Source organism: Oncorhynchus keta, chromosome 12, assembly GCF_023373465.1.
Source record: "Oncorhynchus keta strain PuntledgeMale-10-30-2019 chromosome 12, Oket_V2, whole genome shotgun sequence".
Lineage (NCBI taxonomy): Eukaryota > Metazoa > Chordata > Actinopteri > Salmoniformes > Salmonidae > Oncorhynchus > Oncorhynchus keta.
This window is the reverse complement of record NC_068432.1, coordinates 34,015,060-34,030,048: the sequence shown is the minus strand read 5'-3', so window position 1 is coordinate 34,030,048 and position 14,989 is coordinate 34,015,060. Positions and strand designations below refer to the sequence as shown.

Here is a 14,989-nt window from a genome sequence, read left to right as displayed (position 1 = left end):
ACCTCTGAGACTATCACAGTGCAGGTGCATTTATACGGAGACTTGATTACACACAGGTGGATTGTATTTATCATCATTAGTCATTTAGGTCAACATTGGATCATTCAGAGATCCTCATTGAACTTCTGGAGAGAGTTTGCTGCACTGAAAGTAAAGGGGCTGAATAATTTTGCACGCCCAATTTTTCAGTTTTTGATTTGTTAAAAACGTTTGAAATATCCAATAAATGTCGTTTCACTTCATGATTGTGTCCCACTTGTTGTTGATTCTTCACAAAAAAAATACAGTTTTATATCTTTATGTTTGAAGCCTGAAATGTGGCAAAAGGTCGCAAAGTTCAAGGGGGGCGAATACTTTCGCAAGGCACTGTATCTCAAAACACTTTACAGTCTTTGGAATATAATACCACTTTTTTTTTCTCCAGAAAATTGGGTGGCTTCATTTTTTACTCCAATGCCCTTATGCTGTATGTAAACTTCCTGTAAAATGTGCAACATTTCATAAACAAGATCTAATGTGCTGGTCCTTGTTATACAAGCACAACTTATCTCCACACAAATGTTTTATTTGGAAAAACGGTGATATTAGATAGAAATGAAAAATAAATTAAACCCATAATTGGTTTGTCAATAATATATTTGTGGTTAATCAACTTATAAATGATAAGGGTAGTCCTTATACTTACAATGAATTATTAGCCAAATATTAATTTGTTATGTTGTGTAAGGAATATGACATTTTAATGAACGCTAATCCCAATAGAATCCTTACTTTACTGAAGGATCGATCAAGCGTTTCATTACATGCACTAAATTACAGTGATAGTGTAGAAATGTATCAATACATTACATCAGAAATTTAACAACAATTTAGTCTGAGAAATTATTAACAGGAAGCTTACCACTGCTGCTATTTTTCAATGGGAATCTTGATGTGAAATGGCAATGTGAGTGGACTAATCCACATAAATATTTGATAACTGATAAAGTAAGAGAAGTCTCTTACAAGACCCTTCACAGATGTTATCCTTGTAATAGTCTTATTTCGAAATATTGAATTAATGTTGAAGAGGAATGTGGCTTTTGTGAATTGGAAAATGAGACTATGTAGCATTTATTTTGTGATTGTTTGCATAGTGAAATATTTTGGACGAATATGAAAATAATATTAGTGATAAGATCAGTAAACTCGCTTCATACTCGTCGCCAAACCCACTGGCTCCAAGTCATCTACAAGTCTCTGCTAGGTAAAGCCCCGTCTTATCTCAGCTCACTGATCACCATAGCAGCACCCACCCGTAGCACGCGCTCCAGCAGGTATATCTCACTGGTCACCCCCAAAGCCAATTCTTCCTTCTTCCTCTCCTTCCAGTTCTCTGCTGCCAATGACTGGAACGAACTGCAAAAATCTCAAAAGCTGGAGACTCTTACCTCCCTCACTAGCTTTAAGCACCAGCTGTCGGAGCAGCACACAGATCACTGCACCTGTACATAGCCCATCTGTAAATAGCCCATCCAATCTACCTCATCCCCATACTGTATTTATTTATTTATCTTGCTCCTTTGCACCCCAGTATCTCTACTTGCACATTCATCTTCTGCACATCTACCATTCCAGTGTTTAATTGCTGTATTGTAATTACTTTGCCACCATGGCCTATTTATTGCCTTAAGTCTCTTATACTACCTCATTTATATAGATTTTTCTACTTTATTATTAATTATATGTTTGTTTATTCATGTGTAACTCTGTGTTGTTGTATGTGTCGAACTGCTTTGCTTTATTTTGGCCAGGTCACAGTTGCAAATGAGAACTTGTTTTCAACTAGCCTACCTGGTTAAATGAAGGTGAAATCAAACAAATAAAATAAACCTATGAGCATTACCAAATGTGATATTTTAAAACATTTCCTAATTTATTTAAAATGTTATATAACACAACAAAAATATATAAATACCAAAGTATTAAAGAAGTGTCTACAGTATGTCAAAATGTAACTTATCTATCTATAGCATAATATAATTTGTTTGTGTCTCTCTGGATTTATTAATTATTTGTATTGTTTTTGTTATGTGTGATATCTGTACATTGTTTTGTACAATGTTTGTGTAATGCATAAAAAAATAAAATAAAACTCCCCCAAAACATATTGGATGCAGTCTCCAGTTCTTATTATACCTCGGTTGTTCGAGAGGATCAAAACCGCAATGTATCATGGGTAAAATGTGACTGACTGATCTACCAATGATAATGATTCTTTATTTATGATGCAAGGTGATTTGTAGATTAGTCCGTTGGCAGCCTCCCAGCAGTCATTTTGATGCTCTCGAACACAGCCACCTTTGGTGTTTTTGGGTCGCCTTGTTAACGGCCAAAAGCACAGTTTAGGACGAGATTTACCATTGAACTACCTGCTTTATGTATATTTTTGGGGATCTGACAAAATTCACATGGAAATGTGAGTTATAAATCTATCATTCTCATTGAAAGCAAGTCTGAATGATAGATCTGTGTTTCCCGGTTTTACGTTTTGTTCACCAGCTTCAAACAGTTGAACATATAATATTTGGGGTTATGGAAAAGATCATTCACAACGGTTTAGATGGTACAAGTATTCTCTACACTATACTTGCTTGTTTTGTCACATAAACTGAAATTAGACGAACTATTCGAATTTTAGCAACTAGGAAATGCCGGAGCGATTTCTGAATTGGTCATCTTTAATCATATTTATCCTATCATGTAATCGCTTTTGCCACATTCCAATTGAGGTGGGAAATAAACTACAATGTTCAAATAATATTATTTGTAAATCAGTCAGACACAATTTACCCATGATACATTGCGATTTTGAGCCTCTCGAACACGGCCATTGGTAACCAATCGGCGTAGCAGCAGATATACAAGTAATCACCAAACAACTTCTGGATGCTAACTATAGTGATGATATCAGCTGAAACTTGAATTTAACTTGAACGAATAGGTGGTGGCTTTCCATCTAGATATCTGTACCCACGACACCGAAAATGTGTTTGAAAAACGCAAGGAGGTAGTCAATTGTGTGATTTGATGTTACGCCGATAGCTCGCTAAACCAGTAGCAACATTTATTCTAGAAACGCGCAACGTTAGCATACTGGATCTAGCTGCTACGTTAGTTAATGTGGTAACTTTTCTAACGCCATTGGAGCATTGTTAAGCAACATTTAGTGTAAATCATAACGCAAGTTTGACTTTGGCATATCTCGATTCTCATCTGTTTGGATTAATTTACACATTATAATCTACAAGCAAGGGGGTGGCTAGATACATCACCCCACTTTACCTCCTGAAAAAATGGCGAGTCCTGCCCCCCCACCAGCCACTGTCTCGACCGCAACTGAGAACCCCAGCAGCTCGACTGCTGGGGAGGGTGGCAATCAGGACAGCACCTTCGAATGCAACATCTGCCTGGACACCTCCAAGGATGCGGTGATCAGTCTGTGTGGGCATCTCTTTTGGTAAACACCCTCTTGTCGTGAGACTGTTCTGTATTTGTGATTGATTGAGGGACATTCTTCCTTAACTGGTACTCAGGAGAGGGTATTGTGCACATAATTCAATATAGTAATTTAATATATATTCTCTCTCCCATCCTTTACATTCCTTGTTTCATCTAGTTGGCCCTGTTTACATCAGGTAAGTCAATTGATACGTCATTTATTTTACACAACCACTGTCATCAGCTGCCACCTGACCCTTTACCAATGGATGTTTTACTGCTACTCTGAATATATCATGCAATCTTAACCCCCCCATGTGTATGCAGTGGTTAGAGACCAGACCTAACATACAAGTGTGTCCAGTGTGCAAGGCAGGCATCAGTCGAGACAAAGTCATCCCACTATATGGCAGGGGAAGCACAGGCCAGCAGGACCCACGGTGGGTTGGTGTACTCAACATGAAAGCAGGGAGCTCAGTTTGCATACAATCCTCAGTTATTTACTCTGAATTACACATCCCAAACTACTGTTGTCAACAACTTGTCTCTCATTGTTAGGGAGCGAATGCCTCCTCGACCACAAGGACAGAGGCCAGAGCCAGAAAATCGTGTAAGTACTGTGTAATACAACCACTATCACCAAGCCATTACTCTCACTTTTCAGACTGTGCACAATTATTTAGCAAGGATGTTAGCAAAGCTCAATACAGATAGTTCTACTGTGTATCACTTGTGTTTGTAATGTTGGCTGCTGTATTGCACTACCCATTCATGATGAAACTATGACACGGGATGCTGTAGTGAACCCGCCCATAGCTGAATTCATTAGCAGAATTAACTTTCTCACTGGGACCTATTAAGCGCTGCCTGAAGAGCTCTATTTGACCCCTTGAGAATGATGAAACTTATAGCACTAGCGATTGCGTCACATCATCTCTCCCTCGAAACACCTGTTAAAGTCAAGTTTTTTGTACATATGGAATAGTCATGTTATAACCCTGGGTTGGTGCAATGTTATTGTAAGGTTCTCTTCCCATCACAGGGATTTCAGGGGTTCGGCTTTGGAGACGGAGGATTCCAGATGTCTTTTGGCATTGGTGCCTTTCCATTTGGCATTTTCTCTACAGCTTTTAACATCAATGATGGAAGACCACACCCAGGTACTTTAGCTGTGTAGGTTGAGCATTGTGTATTGTAACAATGTTTAATCAAAAATGTATTGTTAATGGCCCCCTCTACCTTAAAAAGTGTTGATTCATTCTCCTCTGGTTACCCCACACAGCTGCCCCTGGGACCCCCCAGCACATGGATGAACAGTTCTTGTCCCAACTCTTTCTAATTGTGGCTCTGGTGATTGTGTTTTGGCTACTAATCACATAAATGTCTGGGTGGCCAGGACTAAGGCTCAATTTGGACAGTTCTTAACTCTGTTTCCAGATACTTGTTTGATTTTGTACTTATCCACATTCTAAGTATTGTCCTCTGAACTTGCCGTTGGTTTATTTTCAGTAATTGAGATTAAACTGTTTGATTGCATCTGTACTATGAATCCTACAGAAGTCTTAAAATGGCCCTACCTCTTCATTTCCATCAATGGTGTGTTTTTAATAGACAAAGTTTCCTTGGCTGGCAATAGAACCAGATTTTAAAAGAAAAAATGGCAAATCAGTAAATGTAAGGTATCGAATATACCCTCTGTTTGTATGGATGTAGATTATGAGCAGTATGTCCTGTTTCTGAACTGAATATCAAGTCGGGAAGAGGTGTATAATTGGCGATAGACTTTTAAATTGTTGACACAATTGCCTTTTGAGTAACATTACCAGTATGCAGCCATATTAACAATACAGTAAGTAGGGAATAGTCCAAAGGAGCAGTATTGATATGGGTTTAAGTTATTGAATGATATTAAATGGTATGTCCTCAGTTGCCATAGGAGCTATTTTGCTAACTATTTCTCATGTTTCAGAAAATAAGCTTACAATTTAAAGGAGCTATTTTTGGTTGAATGAGTCATTGTCTGCCACTAGTAAGACTTATTTAGTACAAATGGAAATGTAGAATTCTAATGCATATGCTTATATAATAACTTAGGGGGATGTGTAAAAGATTGATTTCTTCAACCTGACAACTATCAAGATGAATGTCATTAGTAACAGAAGCTGTTACTGTGCTCCCTCACTAATCAATTTTTACTTCACCACTTTCTCACTGTAATAAAGTTGAATATAAAAAAATGGATTATTAAAATAGCATAAGCATCTGTAATAGACTGTTTGCTTCATATCCTACTGAGAGAACTTTAAACAAACATCTTCGTATGGGTAGTCAATGTTTCTCTAATCAGGCTGCAACCATTTAATGCCATTCAAAGAAACATAACAGCCCATTGTATTTTCAATTGGGTTAACTTGCCTTCATAACAGAAAATGCTTTAAGATCTATTAAAATAATTTATTTGGTTAATCAACTCTTGTGAAAAATATAAAAGTATCTCAATGATACCAAAAAATGTGATTATTCTAAAAACTGATGAATAACTTGGCTCTTCATGTTTTAGGAGAGAAATATATTTTACAAAAAAATACTTTAGGTCCAAAGAAACAATAGAACTTCCACTGAGAACAACCCCTGTAGACCCTAAAAAAATGAATGAGTTATGTCTCTGGTTCTTCTTGTGACTCTGGCCCTTGGTCTTCTTGAGGCATGGGCTCTGGCAGTTCATTGGACACTGTCACCAGTGGGTCTTTGACAGTCAATGGCTGATCTACACTAAACTCTGCCTCATACATTATCTGTTGGATCTTAATTTTGGTCTCACATCTTTTTTGTGGGGCTAGCCTCTTCAAGGCAGGAACGAAGCTGAGAAGAAACATCTCATCCTCGTCACACTGTCGGTTAGGGATCATGGAATCTGATCTGTGATCTTTCTCTTTGGCCAGCAGCCTCCTGTTCTTTGTGGAGAGCTTGGCAGGAGTGCTTGAGGAACATGGTGAAGCAGGGGACTCTTGTCGTGTCTGAGGCCTCTTCCTGGTTGTGTATGTTGATAGCTGGGGAGCTGAGGATGGCTGGGGCGCTGGGGATATTTGGGCACCTGGTGGTAGCTTGGCCAGGAAAGCCAGCTGGGCCATCTGGGTGCCTTGTTGCGCTGGGGACAGCTGGGTCACAAAGGCTAGCTGCGACATGGTCCCAACCTGGGTTGTAGGGGTTTTCATGTTATTTACCAGGGCTGTGTTGAGTGTTTTGACAGGTTTGAGCTCACTCTGTGTGCTTTTATTGATTGTATCAGGGCTTTCCTGGTTGTCATGGTCTGCATTGCCATTTCTAGGTTTAATGAATGGTTGAAGAAAGTTCAGAAGTTGTCTGTATTTCCATCGACTGGTGGTGCGCTCCCCTGTCTCTTCCTTACTCCTTTTCTCCTGTCGTACTTCCTTGAAGTATCGGTCTCTTAGATTCTTCCATTTCCTTTTGCACTCTTCAGCTAAAAGGGATAAATCAATGATATCAATTATGCAATATGGATTCATCATACTCAAGACTTAATTTGATGCATTTCATATTTAACTAGCTAAACATGGAGAATATTTGACTAAATGGATGGAAACAAATATTTACAAGTAGCTAGTATAATTAACAATGTATTTTTGGCCAATGAGTCAGAAAAAAACGGGAGCATTCAGGTGATTGAACACATCTCTCCATCCCAATGAGGGGGTTCGATTAATCTCACCGGGGCGTCAGGGCTGCCTCCCAGGTTTGGGGTACGTGCCTCGCTCTGTCCGACCGCAAAGTCGGCAACAAAAATGGACGTGAGTAAATAGGATTGTGTTTTACCGTGCAAAAGTTATTGCGTTGGATAAAGACGCTGTATCTGCCAACGAAAACGAGTTAAACATTTGATGGAAAATATGTTTCTGGACCATGTACCCTGTTGAAAACATGACCAAGGCGACCCCGCTTTCGCATGATGATGTGACCGGCCATTGTCCGGGCCAACCACGGCCAGCGTGTAATAAATAACTCCCTCAGATGGAACCTAATCGGGTTCCTACTTATAAACTGTAAATGTGAGGCTCTACCATTGAGTTGGTCGGTAAACATTTTTTTTAAAGTGCAGTGTTCTCCATTTTATGGCATTTGTTAGTTAATTTCATTAATGCGTGGAAGATGCGATGCCAATCTACTCGTGGCTCATTGCGCGGGTGTGGAACGGAACATTTTTCCCCTCGTGCCGCGGTGTCTGCAGTCTGCGCCGCTGCGCTCACGAATTCGTCTGCCTCCCCATTGACGTAATATGATTCACGCGGTTCTTGCGGAGATGTGCCATTAAAACTCACCGTATACAGATGCTATTCACGTGATAAAAATGTATAAAATACAACAAACGCCATAATTTCTAAACTTTCCCCATTTCGACAAACAAGTCAGATTGCTTAAAACTAGCTAGCTCGCTAAGATTAGCTCAAACATTTGCATCAACGCAACTTGATGATTTGTAGAAACACCATAGTTTACCTGGAAGAGCTGTCAACGCGCTGATTCTCCGCCAAGCAAGGGATCTTGTCTCACCATTGCGGTAATCTGGCAAAGTTGTATTATACAGCTCAGGAAAATTAAAAACGGACAATATCAACTTTTCGTCCATCTTGACTTGAGAAAGCGGTCGGTCGCGCGCGGAAGCGACGGTCCCCCGCCTTTCCGCGTGGTTACGTCAAAGCGGTATGTACAGAATATCGCGAGCCGATCCGCTACCGCATGCGTGTCCGTGCGCTGCCCGTCCTACTTATTCTGTCATATCCCTACTCATCACAAGAGGGCAGTACAATCCCGTGTTCTGAATAGTTTTAGACCGAGGACAACCAATCAAAGCACACAGCAACCTTATAAACCATCTCTGGAACACCTGTTTTGAAGGAGTGCTCATCAGGAACAACCTAACTCTCATAAATATACATAATATAATATATACTAGACATTAGGCTATAGCTAAATAAATGTGGATTATAAATTAAGTGCAAACAAACTATGGAAGAAATCTGCAAATGCTGTGTCTCATTTCAAGTAGTACTGTTATTTTAATTTTCTAAATATCTGATTGTGTGACATGACAACTGTCATATCAGCCCAGACATTAGCGGAGATACTGGAAAATTATATAAAATATAATGCGATGGGATGTTTAATTGATTAAGAAAGTATAATTTTGTCAAAATCACAGGCACAAAAAGTAACCATTTACCTAATACTGTAGGCCACCACTGGTCGCTGTTTAATATCCATTCACATAATTGTTGAATAGATCATCTCAATTTGCTTAATTTGGCTCCAAACTGATGTTCACTGCCAATCCCTCTCTGAACTGATTGAATGATAACAACTGAATCCTTGTATACGAAATGAGTAGCCCCCTGTTATAAAAGGCTGAACTACTACACTTTGATGACCTAAGATCATAAACATGCAAACGGCCAATCAGATTGGCTGGCTAAATATAGATCTCCATGAACCGTGCAGTGATATCTTATAGCATAAAAATGTGCCCTGGGACCGCCTCTATACCTGCTCAGAGTCGCAGTGATTTGTATCTCTGATTCCTTCCTTGTTCCTCTTCATTGCTATGCATGTTGAATGTCTGAGGAATTAATTTCCCACCTTCAGCTGACCTCTTATAGAAGTAACTGGCTATTATGCCTGATCCCAGCAGTACGATGATTGCCATTAGGATGTTTGCTAAGAGAACCTGAAATTTTGAGATACACTAAATATCACGGTGAAAGACCTTATCACTAAGACATATCTTACCAAGACTATGATCTATTCTAATATTTGATGTTGAAAGTGTATTTCTGTGCATTTTGACAAAGGAGAGTGATTGAGTGCTGCATCAGATGACCTGGCCTCCCCAATTTTTGACCTCAACCCAACTGAGATGGTTTGGAATGAGTTGGACCGCAGAGTGAAGGAAAAGCAGCCAACAAGTGCTCAGGATATGTGGGAACTCCGTCAAGACGGTTGGAAAAGCATTCCAGGTGGAGCTAGTTGAGAGAATGCCAAGAGTGTGCAAAGCTGTCATCAAGGCAAAGGGGGACTACTTTGAAGAATCTAAAATATATTTTGATTTGTTTAACACTTTTTTGGTTACTACATGATTCCATACAGTTGAAGTCTACATACACTTAGGTTGGAGTAATTGAAACTCGTTTTTCAACCACTCCACAAATTTCTTCTTAACAAACTATAGTTTTGGCACATCGGTTATGACATCTACTTTGTGCATGACAAGTCATTTTCCCAACAATTGTTTACAGACAGATTTTTTCACTTATAATTCACTGTATCACAATTCAAATGGGTCAGAAGTTTACATACAGTGGGGCAAAAAAGTATTTAGTCAGCCACCAATTGTGCAAGTTCTCCCACTTAAAAAGATGAGAGAGGCCTGTAATTTTCATCATAGGTACACTTCAACTATGACAGGCAAAATGAGAGAGAAAAAAATCCAGAAAATCACATTGTAGGATTTTTAATTTATTTATTTGCAAATTATTGTGGAAAAGAAGTATTTGGTCACCTACAAACAAGCAAGATTTCTGGCTGTCACAGACCTGTAACTTCTTTTTTAAGAGGCTCCTCTGTCCTCCACTCGTTACCTGTATTAATGGCACCTGTTTGAACTTGTTATCAGTATAAAAGACACCTGTGCACAACCGCAAACATTCACACTCCAACTCCACTATGGCCAAGAACAAAGAGCTGTCAAAGGACACCAGAAACACAATTGTAGACCTGCACCAGGCTGGGAAGAATGAATCTGCAATAGGTAAGTAGCTTGGTTTGAAGAAATCAACTGTGAGATCAATTATTAGGAAATGGAAGACAAACAAGACCACTGATAATCTCCCTCGATCTGGGGCTCCACGCAAGATCTCACCCCGTGGGGTCAAAATGATCACATGAACGGTGAGCAAAAATCCCAGAACCACACAGGGGGACCTAGTGAATGACCTGCAGAGAGCTGGGACCAAAGTAACAAAGCCTACCATCAGTAACACACTACACCGCCAGGGACTCAAATCCTGCTTAAGCTAGTACATGTCCAGGCCAGTCTGAAGTTTGCTAGAGAGCATTTGGATGATCCAGAAGAAGATTAGGAGAATGTCATATGGTCAGATGAAACCAAAATATAACTTTTTGGTAACAATTCAACCCGTCGTGTTTGGAGGACAAAGAATGCTGAGTTGCATCCAAAGAACACCATACCTACTGTGAAGCATGGGGGTGGAAACATCATGCTTTGGGGCTGTTTTTCTGCAAAGGGACCAGTACGACTGATCCGTGTAAAGGAAAGAATTAATGGGGCCATATATCGTGAGATTTTGAGTGAAAACCTCCTTCCATCAGCAAGGGCATTGAAGATGAAACGTGGCTGGGTCTTTCAGCATGACAATGATCCTAAACACACCGCCCGGGCAACGAAGGACTGGCTTCGTAAGAAGCATTTCAAGGTCCTGGAGTGGGCTAGCCAGTCTCCAGATCTCAACCCCACAGAAAATCTTTGGAGGGAGTTGAAAGTCCGTGTTGCCCAGCAACAGCCCCAAAACATCACTGCTCTAGAGGAGATCTGCATGGAGGAATGGGCCAAAATACCAGCAAGTGTGTGAAAACCTTGTGAAGACTTACAGAAAACGTTTGACCTCTGTCATTGCCAACAAAGGCTATATAACAAAGTATTGAGATAAACTTTTGTTATTGACCAAATACTTATTTTCCACCATAATTTGCAAATAAATTCATTAAAAATCCTACAATGGGATTTCCTGGATTTTTTTTTCTCATTTTGTCTGTCATAGTTGAAGTGTACCTATGATGAAAATTACAGGCCCCTCTTATCTTTTTAAGTGGGAGAACTTGCACAATTGGTGGCTGACTAAATACTTTTTTGCCCCACTGTACACTAAGTTGACTGTGCCTTTAAACAGCTTGGAATTCCAGAAAATGATGTCATGGCTTTAGAAGCTTCTTGGCTAATTGACATCATTTGAGTCAATTGGAGGTGTACCTGTGGATGCATTTCAAGTCCTACCTTCAAACGCAGTGCCTCGTTGCTTGACATCATGGGAAAATCCCCCAAAATCAGCCAAGACCTCAGAAAGAAAATTGTAGACATCCACAAGCCTGGTTCATCCTTGGGAGCAATTTCCAAATGCCTGAAGGTACCACGTTCATCTGTTCAAAACAATAGTACGCAAGTATAAACACCATGGGACCACGCAGCCGTCATACCACTCAGGAAGGAGACGCGTTCTGTCTCCTAGAGATGAACGTACTTTGGTGGAAAAGTCCAAATCAATCCCAGAAAAACAGCAAAGGACCTTGTGAAGATGCTGGAGGAAACAGGTCAAAAAAAAAAAAAATCCACCGTAAAACGAGTCCTATATCGACATAACCCGAAAGGCTGCTCAGCAAGGAAGAAGCTGCTGCTCCAAAACCACCATAAAAAAGCCAGACTACTGTTTGCAACTGCACATGGAGACTAAGATTGTACTTTTTGGAGAAATGTCCTCTGGACAAGCAAAAATAGAACTGTTTGGCCATAATGACCATCGTTATGCTTGGAGGAAAAAGGGGTCGCTTGCAAGCCGAAGAACACCATCCCAACCTTGAAGCACGGGGGTGGCAGCATCATGTTGTGGGGGTGCTTTACTGCAAGAGGGACCGGTGCACTTCACAAAATAGATAGCATCATGAGGAAAAAATATTATGTGGATATATTGAAGCAACATCTCAAGACATCAGTCAGGAAGTTAAAGCTTGGTCGTAAATGGGTCTTCGAAATGGACAATGACCCCAAGCATACTTCCAAAGTTGTGGCAAAATGGCTTAAGGACAACACAGTCAAGGTGTTGGAGTGGCCATCACAAAGACCTGACCTCGTACCTATAGAAAATTTGTGGGCAGAACTGAAAAAGCGTGTGTGAGCAAGGAGGCCTACAAACCTGACTCAGTTACACCAGCTCTGTCACAAGGAATAGGCCAAAATTCACCCAACTTATTGTGAGAAGCTTGTGGAAGTCTACCCGAAACGTTTGACCCAAGTTAAACCATTTAAAGGCAATGCTACCAAATACTAATTGAGTGTTTGTAAGCTTCTGATCCACTGCGAATGTGATAAAAGAAATAAAAGCTGATATAAATCATTCTCGCTACTATTATTCTGACATTTCACATTCTAAAATAAAGTGGTGATCCTAACTGACCTAAAACAGAATTTCTACTAGGATTAAATGTCAAGAATTGTGAAAAACTGAGTTTAAATGTATTTGGCTAAGGTGTATGTAAACTTCCGACTTCAACTGTATGTGTTATTTCATAGTTTTGATGTCTTCACTACTATTCTACAATGTAGAAAATAGTAAAAAATAAAGAAAAAATAGGTGTGTCCAAACTTTTGACTGGTACTGTAAGTTAATTTGTCCCAGTACATTTGCTACCCTATAATGGGGGGACTATGTACACAAAGTGTTGTATTTTCGAAACAGTCCATCTGATATGATTGAAAATACCCTCAAATTAAAGCGGACAGTCTGCACTTTAACCTCATAGTCCTTGTTTGATTTAGAGCCAAAAGAAGAAAAAATGCTTCACCGTCCCAATAATTACGGAGGGAACTGTACAACAGACATGACAGTTATTAGCTTACGGCATACAATTGAGAAAATGTAAGATTACAGTGTTACATTTACTGAAATAAATGTAATAATCCATATCACATTTAATGCCCGCCTACAGTATGTTTACAAAATTAGAATTAAGTAATTTAAGTATCTTGAAAGCCATAAATAATATAAATCAGGTCAAAACAGTTAAAATCTGAATGTGTTCAACTGACAAGACGATAAACACAACCATAATGGATTCAGAATAAATTATATTGCTATTCAATTTTGATTATGTAAATTAGTTATTGTCAAAATGTTTTATATTTTTTTTATCTTGAGACACCTGCTGGTGCAGCAATCATTAAAATAAAATGCTTCCAGACAGACATTTTCCAGTATGTGAAGCTGGAAATTCCACTGGGAAATGAACTAATAAACTATCTATGGTACATAAAATAGAGCTGTATGTTCACAAGTGTTTTTTTATTTTTTTTATCATGAGCTCATTTTATTTCTAGCAAACTCTCCAACTTCTCGGGTAAACAGCTCCTTTGTTATCTACTGTATGTTATCCTGTCTTCAAGGTCCTCTTGCTATAATGATTTGGTACTAAGAAAAACTACTCCAGGCCGGTCTCCAGGCTACTGACAGTTATTTGTAGAATGATCTTCACGTCATCTTTGGGTGGCCTGGGTATATAATTGCTGACCCCTTGTCTCTCTTCCAACCTTGCCATGTTCATGCATTGCCTAGATTGTTCTACATACCATTGTTGTTGCCCAAATTCTCACTGAAGGCACCTTTTAGGCCTACAGCATATAGCGTGTAGCCTCACATATAGCCACCCTATTTTCTCTTTCTATTCTTTCTAATGTTTAATAAATTATTACCATGGAATTATTGCAACAAATAAATATATAAAAAATACACTATCACATTTACATAAGAATTCAGACCCTTTACTCAGTACTTTGTAGAAGCACCTTTGGCAGCGATTACAGCCTCAACTCTTCTTGGGTATGACGCTACAAGCTCGGCACACCTGTACTTGGGGAGTTTCTCCCATTCTTCTCTGCAGATCCTCTCAAGCTCTGTCAGGTTGGATGGGGAGTGTGGCTGCACATCTATTTTCAGGTCTCTCCAGAGATGTTCGATCGGGTTAGAGTCCGGGCTCTGGCTGGGCCACTCAAGGACATTCAGAGAGCTGTCCCAAAGCCACTCCTGCATTGTCTTGGCTGTGTGCTTAGGGTCGTTGTCCTGTTGGAAGGTGAACCTTCGCCCCAGTCTGAGGTCCTGAGCGCTTTGGAGCAGGTTTTCATTAAGGATCTCTCTGTACTTTGCTCTGTTCATCTTTCCCTTGATCCTGACTAGTCTCCCAGTCCCTGCCGCTGAAAAACATCCCCACAGCATGATGCTGCTGTAACGGTTTTCTTCATCTGAAGGAGAGTCGGACCAAAATGCGGCGTGTAGATTGCGATCCATGTTTATTAAACTGAAGCAACACAAATCTAAATACAAACACTACAAAACAATAAACGTAACGAAAACCGAAACAGCCTAATACTGGTGCACATAAACACAGAACAAGGACATCAGGACACTAAGGACAATCACCCACGAAACACTCAAAGAATATGGCTGCCTAAATATGGTTCCCAATCAGAGACAACGATAAACACCTGCCTCTGATTGAGAACCACTTCAGACAGCCATAGACGTAACTAGAACACCCCACTAAGCTACAATCCCAATACCAAAACACCACATACAAAAACCCATGCCACACCCTGGCCTGACCAAATAAATGAAGATAAACACAAAAACTTCGACCAGGGCGTGACAGCTCCCAC

At 39.8% G+C, this 14,989-nt stretch overlaps 2 protein-coding genes across 5 annotated transcripts; one reads left to right on the top strand and one right to left on the bottom strand.

Moving 5' to 3' along the window:
• The first annotated feature begins 2,304 nt into the window (after positions 1–2,304).
• Positions 2,305–5,748, top strand: LOC118391395 (E3 ubiquitin-protein ligase RNF185-like). 4 transcript variants are annotated; one of them, XM_035782746.1, is made up of 7 exons: positions 2,305–2,458; positions 3,291–3,499; positions 3,659–3,677; positions 3,808–3,920; positions 4,039–4,090; positions 4,523–4,640; positions 4,763–5,748. In XM_035782746.1, the coding sequence occupies exons 2-7, from the start codon at positions 3,336–3,338 to the stop codon at positions 4,858–4,860; spliced, it is 564 nt and encodes a 187-aa protein (XP_035638639.1). In that variant the 5' UTR covers positions 2,305–2,458; positions 3,291–3,335; the 3' UTR covers positions 4,861–5,748. The 4 variants fall into 4 exon arrangements, with proteins under 4 accessions (XP_035638639.1, XP_052314025.1, XP_052314024.1 ...); XM_052458064.1 differs by having other exon boundaries at positions 2,315–2,458; positions 3,295–3,499; XM_052458065.1 differs by having other exon boundaries at positions 2,313–3,499; positions 4,523–4,653; positions 4,763–4,900.
• Positions 5,749–5,919: 171 nt separating this feature from the next.
• On the bottom strand, positions 5,920–8,291 carry LOC118391394 (uncharacterized). The gene is made up of 2 exons (XM_035782744.2): positions 7,996–8,291; positions 5,920–6,961 (listed from the first exon to the last, which is right to left on the bottom strand). Exons 1-2 carry the CDS (start codon positions 8,123–8,125, stop codon positions 6,138–6,140), a joined length of 954 nt encoding a protein of 317 aa, XP_035638637.1. The 5' UTR covers positions 8,126–8,291; the 3' UTR covers positions 5,920–6,137.
• Between the last annotated feature and the right edge of the window lie 6,698 nt (positions 8,292–14,989).